We start from the raw sequence: 24,796 nt of genomic DNA, 5'->3' as shown, positions 1-24,796 counted from the left end.
ACCTCGGCCTTTGAGTAGTTGTACCTGTTGCAGTGTGAGCTGCCGAATTGCTGAGTGAATAAGAACTCCATAATAGATAGCTGAGGCGGGGAATGGGGGGGGGGGGGGGAGAACGGGCTCCCCGAGCCCCTCCCCCAGATCCGCCAGTGCTGAATTTCAGGCTACATACCGCCGCCGTTCCCTACTTGAGCAAGGGTAGCATTGACTGTCTCACTTATAGCGCGAGAAACAGCCTCCGAAATCGATCGGGCAAGAGACGCTGGGTCTGCCATTCATACTTTCATTATTTCTAAATAATGAATTTACAAACTCAGTGAAGTTCATTATTTCTAAATAATGAATTTCTAAATAATGAATTTACACACACGGTTAAATTCATTATTTCTAAATAATAAATTTACAGCCGGCGAAATGAAACTTCATTATTTCTAAATAATGAATTTACACACTCAATGAAGTTCGTTATTTATAAATAATAAATTAACACTTGGCGAGGAGAAATTCATTATTTCTAAATAATGGATTTACACACTCAGTGAAATTCATTATTTCTAAATAATAAATTTACACTCGGCGAGGTGAAATTTATTATTTCTAAACAATGAATTTACACTCCCGGCGAAGTAATTTATTTATAAATAATGGGATTTACAAACTTTATGATATGTAAATAACTATTTTAGAGATGACCTGATATATAAATAATTGAAGTTGTTTAATTTATTATTTATATATAATAACTCTATGGTAAAATATTATTTATAAATCAGGACGTACCTAAAATAATTATATACATATCAACGAACAAGTTCTTGTGTCTTATTTATAAACAAATTTTGTGGCATTTCCAATTATTTATAAATAAGGGGAAAATGGCATAAATTCGGTCTAAATAATAAATTTACAAACGGCGCCCCATAGGAACCACCCTTAGAAAAACATGTGGTGTGCAAAATATCATGGGAAGATTTCTGAACGGCTCTTTTATGGGGCGCCGTTTGTAAATTTATTATTTAGACCGAATTTATGTCATTTTCCCCTTATTTATAAATAATTGGAAATGCTACAAAATTTGTTTATAAATAAGACTCAAGAACTTGTCCGTTGATATGTAAATAATTATTTTAGGTACCTTCTGATTTATAAATAATCTTTTACCATAGAGTTATTATATATAAATAATAAACTAAACAACTTCAATTATTTATAAATCAGGTCATCTCTAAATAGTTTTTTACATATCATAAAGTTTGTAAATCCCATTATTTATAAATAAATTACTTCGCCGGGAGTGTAAATTCATTATTTAGAAATAATAAATTTCACCTCACCGAGTGTAAATTTATTATTTAGAAATAATGAACTTCACTGAGTGTGTAAATCCATTATTTAGAAATAATGAATTTCTCCTCGCCCAGTGTAAATTCATTATTTAGAAATACTGAACTTCACTGAGTGCGTAAATTCATTATTTAGAAATAATGAATTTCACCTCGCCGAGTGTAAATTTATTATTTATAAATATGAACTTCATTGAGTGTGTAAATTCATTATTTAGAAATAATGAAGTTTCATCTCGCCGACTGTAAATTTATTATTTAGAAATAATGAATTAAACGTGTGTGTAAACTCGTTATTTAGAAACTCATTATTTAGAAATAATGAAGTTTCATCTCGCTGAGTGTAAATTTATTACTTAGAAATAATGAACTTCACTGAGTATGTGAATTCGTTATTTAGAAAGAATGAAAGTATGAATGGCTGACCCAGCGTCTCTTGCCCGATCGATTTCAGAGGCTGTTTCTCGCGTTATAAGACAGTTATTCAGGTAGCTATGTAGCCTGAAATTCAGCAGTGGCGGATCTAGGGGAGGTTCTCCCCCCCCCCCCCCCTTATTTTGGTTAATTGTGTTTAAGCGAGAATCACGCTTCAAATATCTATTACGTAGTTCTTATCCACTCAACAATTCGGCAGCTCACACTGCAACAGGAACAACGACAACGACAACGACAACGACAACGACAACGACAACGACAACAACTACTCAAAGGCCGAGGTAACAGGTAAATTTTAAGCCAAGAAACTGCTGCATGAAGAAAATGCAGAACTTTTAAAATCGGGAAATCGAATAATGTATTTACATGCTTAGATAATTCTTTGTAGCCTGCGAACAGGCTCACGTTGGAGCACAAACGCGCTCGGCGTAGCTGAGAGCGAGAAATCGACGGGCGAAGCCGCGAGAGGAGAAAGTCACTTCTTGGCGCCTCTTTCCCGCCGATCGCTATTCCTCTTCGTCACTCGCGCGTTTGATTCAAACGTGAGTTTGCTCGCAGGTTAAATTCTTTGTGACCTTTGTGACCTTTGGACGGATAGCTGTGTGACACACTTTGTTTGGCTTGATCAAGTCACGGCTGGGCATGTCTATTCCAGGCAAGTCCAAAGATCGTACACGTGGAAAGCTAAATTCATTTACGTTTAAACCATTATTGAATTTCAATAGAAATCAGACCTTTCACTTAACACGCCAAGCGATTTTTATTTTCTTCATGCAGCAGTTTCTTTTCTTAAAATTTACCTGTTGCCTCGGCCTTTGAGGTTGTTAGTTGTTCCTGTTGCAGTGTGAGCTGCCGAATTGCTGAGTGAATAAGAACTCCATAATAGATAGCTGAGGCGGGGAATTGGGGGGGGGGGGGGAGAACGGGCTCCCCGAGCCCCTCCCCCAGATCCGCCAGTGCTGAATTTCAGGCTACATACCGCCGCCGTTACCTACTTGAGCAAGGGTAGCATTGACTGTCTCACTTATAGCGCGAGAAACAGCCTCCGAAATCGATCGGGCAAGAGACGCTGGGTCTGCCATTCATACTTTCATTATTTCTAAATAATGAATTTACAAACTCAGTGAAGTTCATTATTTCTAAATAATCAATTTCTAAATAATGAATTTACACACACGGTTAAATTCATTATTTCTAAATAATAAATTTACAGCCGGCGAAATGAAACTTCATTATTTCTAAACAATGAATTTACACACTCAATGAAGTTCGTTATTTATAAATAATAAATTAACACTTGGCGAGGAGAAATTCATTATTTCTAAATAATGGATTTACACACTCAGTGAAGTTCATTATTTCTAAATAATAAATTTACACTCGGCGAGGTGAAATTTATTATTTCTAAATAATGAATTTACACTCCCGGCGAAGTAATTTATTTATAAATAATGGGATTAACAAACTTTATGATGTGTAAATAACTATTTTAGAGATGACCTGATATATAAATAATTGAAGTTGTTTAATTTATTATTTATATATAATAACTCTATGGTAAAATATTATTTATAAATCAGGACGTACCTAAAATAATTATATACATATCAACGAACAAGTTCTTGTGTCTTATTTATAAACAAATTTTGTGGCATTTCCAATTATTTATAAATAAGGGGAAAATGGCATAAATTCGGTCTAAATAATAAATTTACAAACGGCGCCCCATACTCTTTAACGTTAAAATGTTGATGCAAGTATTAGCTTTGCTTCATGTAAACAAAGCAGTAACATTTCTAGCTTCACTGAAAGCACACTCAAGGTATATATCTCGGCAATTTACGATACTCTATCAAGGTCCTTCATCACTGGTTTAACAAGCTTTCCCAGCTTTAATGAGATACAGTAAAACCCGCGTGTAAGAACCTTCATTTTTTGAAGGCTGGCAAAATAGGTTCTGTAACCCAGCCTGAGTAGTCGCATATACACATCACGTACCTGTTTACATTCACACATTTTTTGTAATTTATTTACTATTTTGACTGTAGCAAAGGACCCCAGTCAACCACACCTTTGTTTTTGTTTACATGATATGCGAGAGTTTGGCTATTATATTTTATTCGGAAAATGTCGAAATAAAGAAAATCACTGGGAAACTACTAAAGATAATGAAACATACTTTCAGGAACACAACTTATCGTAAAGCAACAAGATTTCGCCTCACCATGCAATATCAATATGGCATTGAAAATGGCGGAGGCTGACTAGGGTCCTCCAATATAACGCCTACCAGCCAAAATAGAACTTTAACTTTCTATTCCTGCCAAGCACCGATATCGACTTTGTAATATAAGCACGGTCCAGGTATATTGAACATCGTCAACCTACTTACTATGACACATGATCTTTCGTTTGACAAAAATTTTAAATTATCCTGTTTACCAATCAGAATATGTAGAAAGAGACAAGCATCCCAACAGGTCATGTTATCCTTAACTGCTTAAATGCACTTCGTGTTACTTAGCAACGCCTGGTTTGGATATATGGGATACTTGTTTACCGAATTCTTTTATATTGGGTCCCATGGTGTAATGGTTAGCACTCTGGACTTTGAATCCAGCGATCTGAGTTCAAATCTCGGTGGGACCTCGGCAATGTGATTTTCCCTTTTTTCCAAAATTTTCCCTTTTACTTTGTTTTAAACTCTCCTTAGCTTCGTATCGTATTTATCGTTACATTGTTTGAAAGTGGGAAAAAACCCCAAAACAAAACAAAACAAATTGTCAGTTTTCTGAGGAAGAAACAACAATAAACCGATAGGAAACTAGAATGGGGAAGACTGGGACGGAGAAAGAAGGCTGAATTTGACTCAAAATTTACTCGATAATTGAAAAGAAATGGCAAAATTTCTTTGACGTGCTTTTTACCTCGTAAGCTAAAGAATGACTTGTGCGTGCAAAAGTATAACTGTCCAGATCGGCAACAGGTTAACAGAACTCTTTTATTCTTTATTGTTTTATCATTACTAATAATTTTGTCGTACTTAGAAAAAAGCCTTGGTTTCACCAGGTGTTTAGCCGATATGAATCTGAGATAATTTTAAACGTTTTGTTAATATCCTTGGAGAGAACAACAGAATGATTTCGTCGCTTTTATTACCGCAAGAACTGTTTTCAAAATCAATATTAAGCTGTGTTTACACAATCTTTGTTAGTTTAAGTTGGAATGTTCCACGCTCGCAGATTACGGTGGTATTAGTGATGTAAACGAGCGAGTTGTAAGTTCAGTCGTTACACTCTTTAGATGTTTGATCGTCAAGCTGTGACACGTTTTCTTTACACATCAAAATCTGTAAGCCCAGAACTACAATCCTGGCCAAAAGTCCTTGGGTGCACTTGACAAAATGCCTGACGCATTATTTAAAAGTGGGAAGTCATTTTTCAATTTTTCGAGCCCCCTCGCCCCCCCCCCCCCCAACCCGTAAGCAATGTTGCAATAGTGGGGGTCCCTCTTTGGATGAATCAACATCAGCATTGTGTTAGGGGTGGGGAGGGCGAGGTGAACAACCTCTTTCCCAGGGTCTCTCATCTTACCGCCCCCTGGAGCGAGCGAGGAGAGGGCGGTAAGATGAGAGACCCTGGGAACGAGGTTGGGAGGTGGACAGAAAGACCATATGTTTGCAAAACTGCGAAGTGTCGCAAGACTTTTGACCAGGATTGTAGCTAGTTAAATTCTACACACAAACATTACTGAGCATTTTTCTTTAATTAACTTTGCTCACAAGGTACAGGTGGTAGTAGTTCTACAATGATTGAAGTTCTTTAATTCAAAACAGCTTTTTCGCGGTACATTTCTTTCTTTTTGACTCTCTCTCAAAAGTCGAGTTTACCTTACTTGTCTGCGGGCCAAAAGCTATACATTTATTACACCTTAACGTGGCTCAAAACAGTTTCCAACACTTTACAAGACAAAAATTTACGTGGCTCGAAACCCTATGTACAGAATTTTTTTTAAACTTTGTGAAAAGCTGCATCTTATCCTACTAATCAAAATTGGTAATATAAAAAATATCATCGTGCCGTTTTTTTAAATATAAGTACTTAAAGCGTAAATTATAGGTGTTTTTAGCAGGTCATACTGTTGTTATAGTAACCGGTTGTGTCGCGAAAATGATTACGTCTTCAACAATGGTTAGGCAGTTTTTTGATAACATGATTGAAACATCAACTGATAAAGAGTGGTTATAATGACCTTCAAAATCTAAGTCTTGGAAAGTGCTGGAAACTGTTTTAAGCTACCATAAATCGTATCTATAACAAATTTCTCGATTGTGATTGGTTCTCCGCGCACTTATTTGTCACGTAATTGGCGTACAATCACGTGGGTGTCCCATTACGACTTCTGGTAATTAGTCACCAGACATCTAATTAGTCATTAGTCATTAGTAATTAGTCATTAGACATTTGTGTCCTTCGTGCGTCAATTGTGTTCGCTTGAATGGCTTCCTTCTTAATGTTTTCCAAACGTTTGTAAAACTTAAGGAAAACACTACTGAGTTTTCGCCCAAAAGAAGTTCTTTAAGCCTTTTTATCTCGAAATTTGTTATTGATTCGAATATTTAGTAATTGAGCCTCGTGTCGTACAATGCAGACCCGATTACTTCCTGAATTGTACTCCACTCGGCCAAATTACTATTACTAAATATCCTTTGTGGTTTAGTTAGTGCTAAGAAGAACTAAGACCATGCTACATCCAAATGGTTTGTATTCATCTACCCTGAGTATCAGAGGCTTTTACTCCTACGCGTTTTTAGAACGGCCATTTCATCTACTTATCAACCTTGTATTGTTTTCTAGTTTGATTTGTTGGAACTTGTTAGCTCCCTTTTTACAGAAACGTCTATCTCCTAGAAGGCATATATTAAGAAACTTTTGATCTTTTTTTCCTTCTAAGACACCTCTGAGTAAAAATTCGGATTGCAGATCGCATTGAATCGGTATCTGGTTGAACTCAAGTTTAACTGCATGCTGGCTCTAAGGTTGAGATGGCCTCTAGCATCAAGTTTCTCACCGCTAGCTTAGACCGCGCTTTTCCACCGAGAAGCCTGTTCACAGGTTCATCCAAAAAAACGTTCCCGCCACCGTTAACTGTCACACTGAGCAGTATCGTTTGCGCATGACAACATTACTGCCACTTAACGTGAGATTCGTCAAATCAGGCGACAATTTCTCTTAACTGTCTGTGGTGTTTTCTCAGTTTAGCCAAGTGAATGGTGCAGTTCCGACTCAGCTCAGTTCAAACCCAGCGCCAGACTCCACAGCGTATAATAGTTTCTCTCTCATGATCTCATCATCCAGGTATTCTGGCAATTTTAACAAGTTCATACATGTACTGGCCGACGGGAGCCTATCCTCAGGCCCCGCGCTGTGGACGCAAAATGGTGGTTGGAGTTCCTGATTGAGAAAAGAGATTTACAAGTTACCAACAGACCACCGAAATTCTACGTCAATAAAAAAAAAAACTTGCCATTATATGCCAATCTATTGAAAAACCACCAGATCAAGGTTCCGCTGACTAGTATCACGTGATTATATCCTTGGCTCAGGTTTAGAGCTCATCGAGGTCACTTGTTTTCTTTTTTAAATGGACCGCTGACCAAGTGCTCGTTTTCGATTGGATCGCGGGGTCATGTCAGGTTAACTCGTTGTAGTCAGACGGAGTTTCTCGAAAGCTGATAAACGCAAACCAAGGATTAAAAGTTAACTGAAGTATATAAGTTTCTTGTATAAAAATGTTTTTGACTGCTTATGCTTCGATTAGTTTGAGATTACGTCAGCTCAAAACTGAAGGACAAACAAGAAAAACAGAAAGCCTCATCGAAAAGATACAAAACTCAAATCAAAATTCTCCCTGATCCTGGGTTAGCTTAATCGGGCTTTGAACAACCCAGCCCAGGTCAATTAAGTGATGGGCAGTATAGTGCCCAGTTGCTAAAAACATTCTCTCATCAAAAAACACTATTAGAGAGCATTGTAGAGACCGCTTCAGTTAGGCATCCTTATTATCCGATGTCCCTGTTAAGCAGGTAAAAATCGGTATGGGCTTTCTGAACGTAGGGATCAAGTACACCATTCCCTAGGTTCAACTTCGTATAAATAATAACAGGCCATTTCCGAGGGGCCTTTTGTCTCTGTGACAAAACAAGGCTTCGTGCAAAACCATTCATTTGAAAATGCCTTCCGCCTACAGGTTCACTTTCATGCAAATCAAACTCATTTTCATATGAAAGGTTTTGCACGGAGCCTCTTTTTGAAACAGAAGCACAAGGTAACTCGGAAATGGCCTATTCAGAGATGACTAAACTATGAACGAAAGGAAAACCCTAAAGGAGATAAGAGAATTATTAAACGCAAGGGAGTAACAGAGGGAATGAAGAGAACATGTGGTTAACCTACCTCTCTTAGGAACTGAGCTTACCTTAAAACCAAGAAGTGGCGGACGCGAGCAGCTCGTAACAAACTTCAACAGTTGACGTTTCTGTGTGTCGGTAAATTGACTAACTACTCGCCAGAGCGATTCAATGCAAGGATGGTCTTCCGTGAAGCCGCCTAAAAAGATAAAAAAGTTCGATTAAATTATGACTTGTCAACAGTAAAAAAATAAGTTCGACAGTTGACTCAGACGTCGAACTTATTGCTTTCGACGCAAAATCATTGAGGTAAAATATGCATTCGTTAATGAATGCATTAGATTAGCACATGTGAAGTTCCACATCTGAATCGAAGTCGAACTTGTTGTATTCGTGTGCCGCAGTCAGATAGAACGTCAAGTTCGATCTGAATACAATTGTGTCCATCGTAACTGTTTCAGACATCAAACTTTACATGTACCTAATAGCGACATCAGGTTGGGCACAAGTAAAGTTCGACATTTGAACCGGGCCTTAAATACTATAGTTTATCTGACATCTGATCACTCATTAGATCTCTAAAAGTTCTAAGGCATAACTTATCAGCTTTTAGTAACGTACCTGAATAATTCGTGTTTCTTCTTAGATCTTCCAGATCCACTGGAATCAAAGCACCCGATATGAGAACCTAAAATATGAAGAATTTAGTCAGGCAGAAAACCTTGATTTCAGAGCTCAAGGAGTGGAATTCATAAGAAGATTCACAGCCAAAGATCGTGTTGCGATGTACAAAGGTGCACTCAAATTGAGGGTCAAAATGAGAATAGTTTATGAAACCATCCATCCAAACCATCCAAGAGGTAATAAACTAAAATTTAACAAGGATGGGTAACATCTAGGAAGATTGAGACAGATTAGGAACGATGAATGCACGAGCAAAACTCGTTGACGCGTCTAAAAATTAAAGGGAAAAAGCTCAATTCTCCATTCCAGAAACTTATTGGAGAGTCCAGGGTGAACACGAGCTTTTTGTACAGCTCAATCCATTATAGCAAGAAAAGCAAGCAAGAAAGACAAGTTACCTGTAACTCATTGTGATCAAACATCCTGAGCCACTCCAAGTTGATCACATCTGAGAGCCCCGCCCTGAATGCCTGGCAGTGACGGTGGATCTACAACACAATACAGCGAGTCGCTCTTAATAACAACCAAGTCTTTACGACTGTCAGAGAAACAGACAAGGAGCGTTTTTACATCAAAGATGCCGAATGAGTTTGGACAAACTTAATCAAGTATTTTTAGTTCGTCTGGTATTGCATCTTAGTATAAAGACCGGCACAAGACGGATTATACTTCAAGACGTAATAGCTGCTTCAGCGCGTCTGAAACGACGAAACGAACTTGGCTGAGACCATAGTCTCCTCTACTAACTATGCTGAGACGGATAGTTCCTCAGTGCGTACACAAACGGGCATCAGACGAGTAACACAAGTCTGAAGGTTCTGTGTTTCAGTAAAAAGACAGGAGCAAGAAGGATAATTCGTCACGATGAAGCACCTATTAAACAAACCGAACCAACTATCTGCTTAGTTTCTTAATGATGGACGAATACAGCGTTTTCACTCTCGTGGCCAGCAGCCATGCAAATTCATTGGAACAAAAGAAAGTGCTTGCAAAAGGAAAGAGTTCAACTGTACAAAATTAGTTTGGGACACCAACATGGCCGTCGCTTCATTGGTTGGCTGCCGTGACGTCATGTGAAAACACTCTATAGTAGAACAATCAGCATCAATGTTTACAAGGGAGGACTTGGGAGAAGGGGGGTAGACTGGGGAGGACGTTGATGAACTTACTTGTTTGTTGAGTCTGTAATCAGCCACAAGGTGAATATAACTGATCCGGTTGCTGTTGGTAACCGGGATATCTCGACCACCTGGCTTCAACTCCACAACCTATTACAAGATAAATACAATAATACGAACATAGAAGAGATGACTAGCTTCTTATCTTAAAAACATAAATGTTTTTAGGATACGTTGCCATTCATTTGACCAACAAGCATTTTTGTCCTTCGCCACCCCTGATAAACAATACAAGGCCCCTGATACAATGTTCCCCCCGCACCTCCAATGCAACACCCTTAGTAAGAAACACTCCTAAAAGCTTCATGCTACGATAATAAGAGATGTAGAAAATCCAGTAGTCTTCTTGAGGAAATCATAACTTATTGAAAGGGGTTGTTGAATTGGGTTGTTTGGTTTGACTTACCTGGCTTTCCCCAAGATCGTTGTTTACCACTGTAAAGTTAAGGGACAGGTCTTCGACATTCCCACTGTAATTCTTGAGAAACAACAAGTTTCTAAGGAATGCAAAATAGAAATCAGCACAGACAGCGAAATAGTTCATTAACAACAGTATTTATGTGTGGTTCGCTTTCCTGCAAAAATCACTACGAAACAGACCACCTAATACATTATGCACTCCGCCCATTACCTGGGTTGCCTGTGTTAAATATTGCTTGTATGCTACCTAAGCTGGGTTGCCTGTGTCGACATGACATACCTATACATTTCAGGATCAAGAGACTCCAGATGATGTATGTCCACATCTGTACCATGTTTACTGAGAAGTTTACAGAGAAAAAAGCTGGCAAACGGTAACTCCACTAACATGTTCTCGTATAAAGCCTGAAAAGAGAGAACATCAAAAGAAAAGTCTCTTAAGAAACTCTTCACAGGTTTAACCAATTACAAAGCTAAGCAAACGCAAACACAAACAAAACCACTCAATGCAGTCACGAGGAATGAAGGGAGCCTAACCTTTCCTAACATTCTTCCCAGGAAATGGTAGTGTTTCAGATAATCTTTTGCTAAAATAGCCGCCTGTGTCAAAACAAAAGACATCCAAAAGATCAAATGACAACTACAACTAACTAGATGTCATACCCAAGGGAAACGATGACAGCTATGAATGGAAAGCAGTGGAGTAAAGACAAGGCATCGCATATTACTATAGTCTCCTACGCAGATGCTATTTGGGCTCGTCACGGCACAATCTTGAAAATTGCATGACGAGCCACTACAGATCGCACATTACTAGAGTACCTGTGGGTTTGGGTAAAGCAGTCTTTCATGAGTTGACTTGAAGAAACCAATGTTAGGATCAAATCCAGCTTTCAGCAACTGGCTTAAAAATTCCCTGTAAAAGAAGAGCAAACTTGATTGTTTACAGAGCGACTAGCATTAATAGATCCACTGAGAACGAAGCGTGAGTAACGCGTGACCCAAGGTCAAAGCGTAAGTCACGCGCGACCCCATCGTAAGGCGCGCGCGAGTCACGCGCCTAAAGTGTAACGCTTACACGTACATTACACGACAAAACGAGTTCTTCGTGAGTATCTGCAATCCTCTCATGCAGGTTTCCGAAACAAAAAGGGCCTCAGTTTTAACAACTTCGACAAGTCTTTAAAAAAAGATCCATGTCAAGAAAAGAGTCCAGACTTTTCAAAGCGGAGAAGATCAGGAAGAAAAGTAACTTAGAATAATCAGGACGAAAAGAAGAACAAAAAAAATACCTGAAGAATTACTGCGCGTTTAATCCTTTTATACACTACGGGTAGTCACTCTTCCGGTTTATTTATGTTCACGCTCGATGGACTAAGCGAAAGAGAGACTACTCGTAGTCTATCCTTTTTATATCACTGATTACTAACCTAAAAATTCCGCCGCCGTCCACACCTGCTTCTTCCAATCCTTGAGCGTTAATCATGCGCACTCGAAGTTTCTGTCTCAAGTTTGGGGCTGTGAGAAGAATAGCAATAAACCATGAGAATGGTATCTTGTAAAATGTATCTTCGAAAATTGACCAACTGTCTTTAGAGTGGAGTTTTTCATTTGGTTTGGGCCGGGGTGGGGTGGGTTGTACTCTGCGCAATAAATTTCGCAATTTCTGAATTTCTGGATCTTCCCCTGTCTTAGAAAGCGTAACAACGAGACAGAGGGATTTCTCATTGCAAGCGAGGCAAGCTCACAAGCTCTTCGAAAATTCACACTATACAAATACGCAGTCGAGAGCTTACAAATGGAAGAAATGCCTTCAGTCGACAGAGCTAGCAGATGTTTTGAAGACCAATTGCTTGGTCTTACCTTTGTCCTCAGTCAGTTGATCAAACGCATCTTGATAAATGTAGTTTCTGTTTACTGTCACATCAATGGCTGGCCCCATCATGAAATTATGCAGTTCACCTTGTGATTCCGTTCGGTTCTTAGCTATAATTCTCTGGAGCAACTAAACAACAAAGTATATTAAAATGTCAGTGAGGCTAGTCCAATCTTCATGTTACCGGTAAAGTAAACCTTCTCACGGAACTGTTTAGGACACGTACTTAGGGGAGAGGGTGTTATAAACGACTGATTGACAGCATTGGGGTGGACACAAGAAGGCCCGCGGGGGGGGGGGGGGGAAGTACTCCACTCCCTTATATGACTTATATTGGTATGTGCAGCCCAAAACGGTATGGTTTTTTAGCCGTTTTGGTCAGCAATGAGGTGTCGATTTTGGCCATTTTGGTCTTAAATAGGGTATGGTTTTTGCACTCTAGTCTTGAATTGGGTATGTTTTTTAGAAGCTACTTTTTCATTGTTGTCCATAAGACCAGCCTTTACATCGGTCTTTGATTTAAGGGTTTAACCCCCCCCCCTCCCCCCCCTTTACGGGCAAGAGGGTCGAAGGGCGAGAGGGAAAACTACTTGGAGAAGGACGGATGAGAAAGAGAGAACCAAGGCAGGATGGAAGAGTTGGAATGTAGCCAAGGCGGCGGCGAGGAACGGAGTGTTGCTTTGAGAGCGTCACAGCCTTATGCAACTATAGCACGACGAGAAGCGTTCTCACCTTTACTCTGTCTTTAAACCGAACAACAAAAGGTATGTGCTGTAGGATGGTCATACTCCTGGCTGTTGTGGATGACATTCCTGGCTCCAAAACACCCTCTACCGTGCCTGAACACGAACAAAACATATTAGAATAGATCAATGCAAACTCTGGATGAGGGGCAAAGTCTGCAGCATGACTTTATTAGTAAAGCAAAAGAGGAAATAACTGATAAAAGTCACATGAGAAAATTTTAAGGTTCGACATTTGCAATCTGTAACAGCTACTTGTGAAGTTTTCCTCTGAGTAACTAAGTGTCACCTACCCTCTTCACTGAGAAATCCGTCGATTCTCATCTATAGAAAATAAAATCAAAGACATAATAAAGGACAAATCAAGCTACAACGCAAAATTGACTAGATGAGTGAAAACCACACGAAAACCAAAGAACATCATCGCTGAGGGAAATTGCAGGAAAATTTTAAAATACATGTACATGCAATCTAATGACGTAATAATAACTCTAGCAAGATCCTTATATTTGGAATTCTCTTCCAGTATCTATCGCTGGTTCAAAAGGCTTTCCAATTGTAAAGAAAGATGATTGAATTTTTCATGAAATAATACTGAACTGGCCGACCCACACATACACAGCCAATAATTAAAACAACAACAACAATTGAGGTGACCTCCCCTGTAAGCCTGGTAATATTTCGTTAGGAGGTTCCCCCGCCCTGTTCAAGTCACTGTAACTAATAAATACTTTTTTATTCGCAAATAAACGATCACGACGATGGCGTCGATGATGATAATGATAATGAAGATGACCAACTCGAAGCAAATAACGCAATCGGCACCAAGCACAAAAAAACACACCAAACACCCAAATTGTCGGTTTTGCGAAAGCAGCATATTTTCCAAGACAAGATCCAAATAGAATAGTACTGTCGAGACAGAGTATTGGTAATCCAAAGCAGATTAGCACTGAATCATAATTTAACAGCAGCTGTTTACCTGAGCAGGATCTATGATGACTTTATGTGAAAGCCAGTGTCCTTCAGGACAGAACTGTCTCCTTGAGTCTCGTGAATGGAGTTGACGAACAAGACTGGTTACGTCCTATTGTAAGAAAGTAACAAAGCCAAAGAATGGCTTAAATTTTTTGTGTTTCTTTAAGGGAATAAACGGACCACAACGGCAGCACATGTAGATATTTATGATGCGCATTTTAACCCAGCAGAAATAGTGCAAAATTTACTCAAAAAGGTACAGTGCCGCTTCAAAGTAAGCTGCCATCTCTTGTCTAGTTTATCACGAAACGCGTCTCGTTTATCTCGAGACACGTGTCGTTACTCTCGTCTCTCTCGAGACGCGTCTCGTTTCTCTCGAGATAGATTACGTTTCTCTCGTGACACGCCTCGTTTCTCTCGAGACAGGTCTGGTTACTCTAGTCTCTCTCGAGACGCGCCTCGTCTCTCTCGAGATAAATTACGTTTCTCTCGTGACACGCCTCGTTGCTCTCGAGATAAATCACGTTTCTCTTGAGACACCCATCATCTTTCTCGAAACGCGTCACGTTTCCCTCGAAATGGGTCTCCTTTCTCTCGAGAATAACACTTGACCGTCAATTAAAGGAAGGCCATACCGGGTATTACTCCACTCTGATCTACAGTCTAAACACGAACCTTTAAAAGTTTGATCCATTTTTCTTTGGGATGAAAATCGTCCTTTTTCAAAAGGGCAGATTTAGCTCCAACGCTCTTCATAGCCGCAAGATATTGCCCAGTAAAGGTCGGACTAGCCTCCGGGTAAACTATCTCGATTATTCCTATCACCACATTACAGAGGATTGAAGACATCTGCTCGATTTCTTTGAGAGAGAATGGCATAAATGAACTCTGCTGACCTGCAAAAGAAGGTGAATTTTTGAGCTAAAGTAACGGGATTTTGTGTTATTTTGGCCACGTAAAAAATGAACTTTAACTCGGAGGAAAAAGACAGTAGTTTAGTAAGATAGAAAAACACCAAAGAGATAATAATAAACCATAAAGGAGCAAGGATGGTTAAGGATGGAGAAGATTAACACGGATTGTAAACGAGGAACTTAAAAATTTAGGCTAAGGATTTTAAGATGCGCAAGCCGTGACGTAGCTCCTTTCATGAGGAAGTGACAGACGTACTGGGAGAATGAGAAAATTGCTAAAAAAGAGCATAACTAAAAAAACTAGGCAATGTAAAGTGTTGAAGAGTATTTAGATGTAGATCCAATCAATGGGAAAAACCCACTCCTTTTGGTCATTCATTTGTGTGATTGATGACTGACTGATTGACAGACTGTCTAATTGAGTAACTGACTGATAGATCGACTGACTGCGTTTCTGACGGATTGATTGACAGACGGTCTGTCTGTCTGTCTGTTTATATTTATATTCAGAGAGGAAGCCACATCAGGCTTGGCTGGTTTTCATGCAGGTCCACTATCCTGGTCGAACTGGAATTTGGAGATGGTGGTTTTTGTGGAGGGAGGAAAACCGGAGAACCCGGAGAAAAACCTTCGGAGTAGGCGAGAACCAACAACAAACTCAACCCACATACAGTGGCAACAGACTGGAATCGAACCTGGGCCACATTGGTGGGAGGCGAGCCACTGCACATTCCCTGCTCCCCTATCTGTGCCTGTCTTACTGATTGATTGAATAAATGATTAACTAAGGTCAAAACTACAACATCCTCTCTGCTAAAAAGGGCAACTTTTCCTAAGAAACATCACCCTCGTTTTGAGTTACCTTCAACTCCATAAAACTCATTGTCATGAACAGAAAACAATGTGTTGCTCAGCAGAGACGAGAACAAAGACAGCAAAGGAGTTATAGCACTGGCTTCTTGTGTTGAAAGATTTGTTCCACGGGATATAAGATCTAACAAGGGTATTTCTTTCCTGCAAGAGAAACAAGCAAAACTCAATAAAGTTATATTGAAAGTGTTTGAGTAATGTGCAGGGGGTACAAGTGGTCTCATGGTTAGTGCATTGTACTATGAATCAAGCAGTCCAGGTTCTAGCCTGCTACAGAGACACTCTTTGGGCTCGTTAGGTGATCTTTCCCTGCGACATGGGGAAGGAAGTTTGCACGAGTGATGACAAACCCAAAGAGCGTCCATGTTGGAACCTAATTAGGTTTGGGCCCTGATCAGGTGTATGAATGGGTACCAAAGAGTTTAAACCTTGGGGGGGGGGGGGGGGGGTTTGACCCTACAAATTTACCTCAAGTTACTGACCCCAAGATACATGTAAGTACAGCAATATGGGACACTTGGCTTGGCAAAATACTTGTTCCATTTTGTTTTAAAACCAATCACAGCTTACATGCTGTATTTTTTCCTCAATATACCACAGTTAAGCCAAAATCAATTGTGCCTTGATTTACCATGATCATTTTCCCCACAGTTGGCACAGGTTGCATGATTTTACTTCCAGTTTTGATTGGATCATTGTCCCTATACTATGGCAGAAAAATTTACACTGTTCAATAGTAAGAATACATGTACATGATTGTACAAATATTTGTATCTCACCCAGTACTGGTAAACACTGTGGCTGACTGTATATTGCTCCAAAGTTCTCTGACAAACACTGGACTTAATGCCAAAGTGTAAAGAAGCCTAAAAAGAGAAAATATGCATTAAAAGAAAGAAAAATATACAATGTACACTAAGGAATTTCTACAGAACTATATAATTACTGTATTATTGCTTGGACATACATGTACTACCTGCAGCTACTGTCTAAGGCACAATTCTATGGAGAAGCATCACAAGAAACCATCACAAAAATATACTGAATTTAATGAGAAATGACTTGTTTATAAAGAAGATTGACTATGACCATTTTACAGAGCAATTTATCTGGTAAGATAGGTCCACAATGGGTCCAGAGAGAAACGTTTATTCAGTATCATAGGTCAGCTATTTGTATTTTTAGTAACATAGGTCCACAGTGATTGCTGAGAGATAATAATTTGTAATGCTCAATTCACTGCTTGTCATGCACATTCTGACTTTACAAATCACACACCTTGTCTTGTGTATGGGCAATCTACTCTCGGACATCAGAAAATGACAAATATTACAAAGTGCTGTGATAATTTCTTTTTCATGTGCCACTTTTTTGTCCCTGGCAAATAACACAGAACATAGGTTTGTTGGTAAACGTATTTACATGCATTTAAATATTATTAACAGGTATAACTTCTAATTTATCATCTGCAAATAGGTAAAGCTTTCCAAAGAATCCAGTATTTTTTGAAAATGTTATTTACATGTAATTCAGTAATCATGTAGCCTGAGAATGCAGATGGACTTCTGCTAGCTTACCTTGTTACAAGAGACTCCAGAGTCTTGACATGTTCTTTAGAGTCTAAGATATCCAAACACTTTTCCCTCAAATTTTCCAGAGAAGACTGCCAACAAAGAAAAGCAAAATTAATTTGAAACAGTTCATTGGTGAACTGCCCCGACAGCAATAAAGCTTGATTCTTAATAGTTACGATGTCATGACAAGACCAACAATACTGTTATTTCAATGTTGGCTACATGTACAGTATTGCCTGCCTTGGATTAAAATCCAAGTGCAAGGGTTTAAGTGTAGTTGAAAGATAAACAAACATTGCCAGAAGAATGTTTCTACAAGACTAGTGTTAATGACTACAGACCTGCTGGGGATCTATTTCCATTTCTGAATCACTGTCATCATCATCAGAATCTAAAGTAACTGATACATAATAAAGTGAAAATAACTAAATACGCAAATGATAAACAAACCTGGGCAACAAACTGCACACAACTAGGCAAACTTAAACCATTTTTTGTTAAGATTAAGAACATTTACCTGAGTGAATATTTATTTGCATATTATACAGTAGCTTGCTCTGTATTTCAAATAATTTTAAAGGAGCTCAGTCACGGTTTGCACATTTTGAAAAGTTTAGCCTAAATTTTTCAAATTCATCATTTGCAATCTGTGTCAATCTGTGCCATCCTTGACCATCCTTGTTCCTTTGTGGTTTATTATTATCTCTTTGATGTTTTTCTATCTTACTAAACTACTTTTTGGTTTCCTTCCATTTAAAGGAGATTTTGTATGTGGCAAAAAAAAAAAGATAAAACACCGTGACTGAGCTCCATTAAACATGTACATGATTTATAGTCTGGCTGTTATTCAGTTATTATCTTGGCTAGAGCGGTCTTCATTTGAGTGTCGAAAAGTAATTGGATTTGCATCAACTACGCTACAAGATTGGCTTTAAAAAACTCATGCCACTTTTTCATCCAATCTGAAGTAAAACCAAACCAATCATAGCTCCCTCGCACACATTTTCCCCCACTTTGTATCAGCTACATCTAATTACTTCCAGTTTTGATAGGTTCACTGGATTGTCAGCATCCTTTGTGATTGCCTAGTAGGAGTGTTAACTTTGGATTTTGGTTTTACAGCACTCAATTAAAAACCACTCTAAATAGACCATTGTTCAGTCATTAACTGTACTAAAAAGTTTGTTGACAAGCAAATAGTTATGGCCAGTAGAAATTTCCCATGCACTTGAGCAGTTAAACACCCAACAAAAGAAATCAAAATGAAATACAGTCTGAATGAGGATCAAGTGCTTGCCTGTAATAATTGTTTACCTGGGTGAGGCAGCTGTACTAGCAGGATTTGTAATACTTGAATGTAACATTTAACTACAGAAAGATCTGATGATGAGCCTGAAGAGAAAACCAAGATTTATGAGAACAGTTGAGGTCTATATAAAGTCATTACACAGTTAATACAGGTACAGTAGCAGTCTCAAACTCAGTGTTTCTGGGTACTTTAAGTACATGAGAGCAAATTGAACTACATGAAAGTAGCGGCACTGGTCATTGTAGACCAAAATTGTGCAAGCTTATGCATCCAGTTGCAGATCCACGTGCCTCTTTGTAGTGGGGCCCAAAATTATCCACTACAGTGATTCTGGCCTTAATTAAGGTAGGGACCTGAAATGTTTTCATCCCTTCTAGCCCTAACTTTTTAAATTGCCAATATTGAGGCGTGGCTTACACCCCTCACTTGGATCTGCCACTGGCATCCACAAGGCTGTCCGGTCAAGTAACAAGTTTAAATAAAGTTGCGTGAATTTACTTATTAAGATACTCGAGAAAGTGCCCAGTCTTGGGAGACTCAAGTTGCGCCTCCAGAATGTCCACTCCCAATTGGTATCACTACAACTATGTACAGTAAGTGACTATTCTATGCTAGCTAGGAGAGGAACATCAATTTTGATTTTTCAAACCTGGGATCTCCAGTTTTCAAGTCTCTTAACTTCACAGTTAAACTGTTTCACCACAAAAATTGCTGTACACTCTTGCAATACTCCACTGCACTTTATACACACCAAGTACCATAATCATAATAATAATTATTATAAGTACATGTAACATAATTATAACATCATCATGTACTGTGAGTATATGTAAGTTGATAAACTAATACATTGTAAGGATATCAACAACTTTTTTTTTAAAGAAAAAAAAACAGTAACACTTGGATGAAGTTATTGATATCTTTAAGACTTATAAAGTAACAATTTAATATTGATTGAAATACCATACCTAAGTGTTGGTCAACAAATGCCAGTACTCCATACAGTAACCAGGGGGTGGGGGTCACTCCCTTGTTACTCCCCCCTGAATCATCTGGTTTTGATAATAACATCAGGAGGGCCTCTAACAAGTAGACAAAAGGGAACTTTGCAGATCTGTCAGCTATTGACGGTAAAAGGAAGCAAGTGATCTGTTCTGTCATCTCTGGACAAAGGATGTCAGAGATGAGAGCTGAAAACACCTCATGTCTGAAAAAAAATTAAAAAAAAAATTTTAAAAAACGACAGTTAACTTGCAGTTGTTTTGACCAAAATTATAACAACATCTGATTTATTTCCATGCTGATTGCACAAACAATAAATGCCATGAAGGATTTTGGTTTATAAGGCTACTATTCATTTATCAAAATATATCAATTAATGTACCCCATCCCTGATATACTGCACATAATTATGTACAATATTATAGAAACAGTTATATTGCTGCACATGTCAGTGGCAGATCCAGACCTTGAGGTTAAGGGAGGCTTTTCTTCCTTCTAAGATATTTTGTTTTACCCAAAATAAGGGAGGGGGGTGGGGGAGGGGGGTCAGGGCGGGCCCCTCCTGTAGATCCCCTACTACATGTACCCTCTTGCCTCAAGTAAAGTGTCTTTCAACAAGTCACCTGACCTCTAAGTCAAAAATCTCTTTAAATTTTACTTCACATTTAAATTTATTCTTTAATTCATTACCTAAGCTTCAAAAGGTGCAAACTACAAAGATTTCATCATTGGTTGTTTCCAGCATGTTAGAAATCAAAATTAAGCTCATTAAGCCAATTTAAAAAACCACCAACACGTGCACAAAAATCTTGAAAGAACTTACTGAACAATATACCTATTATTTGCAGTAAACACTGCTTCTTCTTCACTATTGGGCTGACAGCTAAAGTGAAGTGGACTCATTATCAAATCTTTGATTGCCGCAGCCATTGGAGTAGGAGGCACAACGGAAGGTTCCAGACTGGATGGAACTCTGGCCATTAGCAAAGAACGCAGATATCTGAAATATCCTACCAACAAAATAATATTCCAATTACTACAGAACTGCATGCTAAACAGGAAACAAAAACCAATTAAATAGGTTCACCTTACATGTACATTGACTACCATGCATCTGTTGAGTTAGTGTACAATCGCCATGTAAGTAGAAACACATACATTGTAAGCATGCACATGGAAATGTCTGCTTAGTGGCTGAACTAAAATAACTAAAATAAACTAATTAAAAATAATTTCATGAGGTTACAATGTAAAGTTCTGTTTAAAGCAAAATTTAAGCAGATTGCTAGACACAAAGGGAATAATAAACAGTCTAGCCAGTATGAACCTCATCTGATCTGCATCAACAAAAAATCAAGTTTCTCAGCACTTGAACCATGACTGTGTGAAGTATGCTTGCATTAAGTAATAGAGTAGAAAATTTCCATGTTTACATAGCCTCATCTAAACACGAGAAGGGTTCCAAGAATTCGAGACAGTTACATGTATGCAAACCCAAGATGCACTCTAAGGTTTGCATAATTTCTCCTATTTCGAGGCTATGTAGACACAGACAAAGTACTTACACATTGCTTTTATAAAATATTTCTCAAAAATAAGCACAAATCTAAAATATCACAACCATGTTTACCTCTCATCTAAACAAACCTAACAACCAATGAGACTGCACATACATGTAGTTGTAATGTGTCAGTTATTTTAAAATAACTATACTGTATATCACTTTTTTAATTACCATTTCTGACAAGGTAAATTGTCACCATTGCTGCATCTTTTCTATTACCAGCAGGATCAGCCGGGTTGTGATATGAATCATGGGAAGTAAACACCTCTAGCATCCGCAATTGAATGGCAACAGGTTTAGAATCTTTCAGTGATGCTTCCAGTGACCTGTGGAGTGCATGTTAACAAACTGAAGGTCATATGACATCTTTTCAAAGGAGGAGGGGTGAGAGGGGGTAGCAGGAGGTAGCAGGTATCTTAACAAACCAAGCAAGATACAATGTAGCAAATGTCAATCTCAAGTCTGCTACGTTTTTCTCCCAGCGGGGCCTCCCATGTAAAAAGGAAGGAGGAAATTTTGAAAAGAACCCCTAAGGGGTACCAAGATCCTGTTTTGTGGGCGTGGCTTGAAATGTTTTCCTCCCTTAGACGTACCAATTCTCAAACAACACATTCAATGACATTGCCTTTTTTTGGCTGAATACCCTAAAAGGTACCACTTATTCCCCCCTGGAATTTTTCTCTCTCTCCATCTTCTCTTTAAGATAAAATAGTCCAAAATGTGAAATTTTCACTTCATCCCTCCAACAAAGCAAGGAGGTAACTAACATTTTGGACTTCTCGTTAACATAAAATTACATAAATTATGTTGGAGGCAGAGAGAGGCAAGCAACATACCTGCTACATATCAAGAGAAGGTGTTTGATCTGATGAAGCCAGCTGTGACGATCATCTGTTTGTAACTGATTCACAATACTGCTACGATTCTTTAGTAGATACTGGCACATCCATATCTATAAAAAAGAAACTTACAGCTGTAAGGAACTTTCCCCTTGGAAATAAATTATTACAACCATTTATACTTTCACTTACTGATCTTCAAGTGTTACATGGATCACAGTGATCTTTCACTGCAACTGCTGTAAAATATACCCTCATTTGGAAACTGTACAGTAAAGAGGTAAGGTTAAGTCTACATATGAGACAAGTGGCCCATCAGGCCACATTTTATCCACAGCCTGGTTTCTGTAGCGTGAAGCAACTAGGAATATCAATACTCCTTCCTGAATGCGATGCTAGTCCATTGCAGGGTTACCTCCAGCATTAAATTTGCCAGTACCCATTTGTACACCCGGGTGGAGAGAGGCACTGTGAGAGGAAAGTGTCTTGCCTAAGAACACAATGCAATGTCCCTGCTCAGGGCTCAAACCCAGACCGCTCGATCCAGAGTTCAGTGCCCTAACCATGAGACCGCCACACCTCCACAACACACTGGACACCGTACTGTCAGTACCAAATGTAAAATGATTAATTTTTTTTTCTTACCAATCTCTGAGCATCTTTGGAGTTGGAATAAAAGAAAAGAAGCTTTCTTAAAAGAATTCTAACAGCAGACACTGTTGGAATATCTTTTGACCCTTGTATTGAGCTAACAGCTTCATCAAAGTCCATCCTCTGGAGCTCATACTGAAACAAAAGCAAAGAAAACAAAAATTTATATATTATCATGTTGTCATTTTGCGTTCAACCGGTTCACAATTTACTTTAAATAAAAGTACATGAGTACAAACTTGAGAGTTTATTAACCATACCTGCTGATGTCTTGTCCACTCTCCACGGAGGAATGCCTGAATTTTAAGGGCACTTGCACTTTTTCGCCGTAACTCCTAGGGTTAAAGAAACAAAAGAAAATGGAGTACATGGTATATATTTAGTATGGAGATTTGGCTAAGCCTCAAAAAGCGGAGCTCCTGGTTATAATAAGTTAACCTCGCTTGAGCCGGCAATCCAATCAAAAACCAGTACCTAGACAGCAGTTAGCTTCAAAAAAACATGTGACCTCAATGAGCTCAAAATCTGAGCCCATGATATGGTTGTGTGATACTGGTCAGTGGATACCTTGTTTTGACAGCTGTCAGATTGACCATAGCATGGATGTTGTTTGTTGTAAACCAAGGCTGCATGCCCCAGTTGACCTATTAGCTGGAGTATGGCCGCCATTTTGTGCAATGTCATCATCATCATTGCATATACGTGCACACCAGCAATACTGCTAGCCATGATGACCATGAGAAAAGCAATTCACGGACTCCTATGAGTATGGTGCTCCACTTGGTGGTCTTTTGGCCCACTGGAGCTCCACTATTACATGTATACACTGTACAATGTAACTAGAATCTATTCTATTTTCATCCCTACATGCAAATATACTATACACCTGTAAGGGATTTGATTACGCTTATCAATTCCATTGCCTTAAGACTAATAATAGAAATGGCTTTGCAAGCGGATATCTGATTAAGCTCTGTAGGTACTCTTAATCAGTTTCATATTTGTATCTTCATCACCTGGGTAGTAAAACAACACTACGAAACTTTACCTCTCTTTTCTGCCGCTCTGCTTGAGTCCTTTGAATCAAGGATTTCCTTTCTTCCTATATGATGAGAGAAATGTTCGACGATTACATTACATGTAATGCTTAACTGCTAAAAAGTTATGCGACATATGTCAATTTAAAACTGTCAAATTACTACCAAAAAGATCAAAGAACATGTTATCTAAAACTGCTTTGAGCAATTGAAATCTTCAGATAAAATATAGGAAACAATTAATAATTGTGCTATCCAGCATTCATTTAAAAGCAGGACAAGTACATGTATATCACTTTGACAATGAAATGATAACTTGCATGAGAGATTCTGGTTCCCATGCCAGAAATGTGTGACAAAAATTAATTATACTCTTCAGACTGAGCTGGCTGGAATGTACAACATGTGTGACACATATTTGTAAATATAAATTAATTTATTGAAGATTGATTAAATAATACAAAATAATACATAGTTCCTAAAGTTAACAGAAAAATTTTTCACAAGTTGAATATGACAGAAGTGTTTGGTGAAACTGAGTAGACAACTGGAAATTTTGCTGGCTCACGTTCATGAAGCCAGTCAAAAAGCGTTTTGTTCCATAATCTAATTAAGCACTTTTCCAGCATACAGATATTCATTGTACTATGCAGAACGCATATAATCGTTACACAAGGGAGGTAGTGAAATCACGAGGTTTTATTTTAATTACCCTTCTTTCGTATACATACAGCAATTGACAGATCTACAGTTCATGAATATTGTTTTAGCTAGATAAGAACGATACACCGTCTCTCATGTATGAGCTCACAACTACAAAAGTCGGCAACAAAGATACCTTTTTACTTGCACCTCCCAGTGAGACAACCCTTCGGCTTTTGTATTGTCCATCAAATGAAAACATCGTTGACGGAAGTAAAGAATTCAGTCCAAATCGAAAACTGCTAAAACTCGATGAAATCGAAAATAAAAT

The 24,796-nt window shown here is 38.5% G+C and overlaps 1 protein-coding gene and 1 non-coding gene across 3 annotated transcripts; one reads left to right on the top strand and one right to left on the bottom strand.

Moving 5' to 3' along the window:
- Nucleotides 1-4,352: 4,352 nt before the first annotated feature.
- Trnaq-uug (transfer RNA glutamine (anticodon UUG)) lies at nucleotides 4,353-4,424 on the top strand. Its single transcript has one exon. It is a non-coding gene; the product is annotated as a tRNA-Gln (tRNA).
- A 1,130-nt stretch (nucleotides 4,425-5,554) lies between these two features.
- Nucleotides 5,555-24,744, bottom strand: LOC145467051 (ubiquitin-protein ligase E3C-like). 2 transcript variants are annotated; one of them, XM_081450569.1, is made up of 29 exons: nucleotides 24,662-24,744; nucleotides 23,835-23,888; nucleotides 23,047-23,121; nucleotides 22,781-22,921; nucleotides 22,133-22,248; nucleotides 21,468-21,622; nucleotides 20,556-20,742; nucleotides 19,699-19,937; nucleotides 18,736-18,813; nucleotides 17,763-17,821; nucleotides 17,425-17,510; nucleotides 17,126-17,224; nucleotides 16,627-16,713; nucleotides 15,840-15,991; nucleotides 14,739-14,959; nucleotides 14,068-14,172; nucleotides 13,379-13,409; nucleotides 13,075-13,181; nucleotides 12,330-12,471; nucleotides 11,897-11,984; nucleotides 11,289-11,382; nucleotides 11,004-11,066; nucleotides 10,747-10,871; nucleotides 10,453-10,543; nucleotides 10,038-10,136; nucleotides 9,267-9,356; nucleotides 8,806-8,872; nucleotides 8,253-8,383; nucleotides 5,555-7,228 (listed from the first exon to the last, which is right to left on the bottom strand). In XM_081450569.1, the coding sequence occupies exons 1-29, from the start codon at nucleotides 24,725-24,727 to the stop codon at nucleotides 7,061-7,063; spliced, it is 3,216 nt and encodes a 1,071-aa protein (XP_081306695.1). In that variant the 5' UTR covers nucleotides 24,728-24,744; the 3' UTR covers nucleotides 5,555-7,060. The 2 variants fall into 2 exon arrangements, with proteins under 2 accessions (XP_081306695.1, XP_081306696.1); XM_081450570.1 differs by having other exon boundaries at nucleotides 20,568-20,742.
- Nucleotides 24,745-24,796: the final 52 nt, after the last annotated feature.

The sequence above is a fragment of the Orbicella franksi genome, chromosome 14 (assembly GCF_964199315.1).
Source record: "Orbicella franksi chromosome 14, jaOrbFran1.1, whole genome shotgun sequence".
In the NCBI taxonomy this organism is placed as follows: Eukaryota; Metazoa; Cnidaria; class Anthozoa; order Scleractinia; family Merulinidae; genus Orbicella; species Orbicella franksi.
This window is presented reverse-complemented; position numbering and strand designations above follow the sequence as displayed.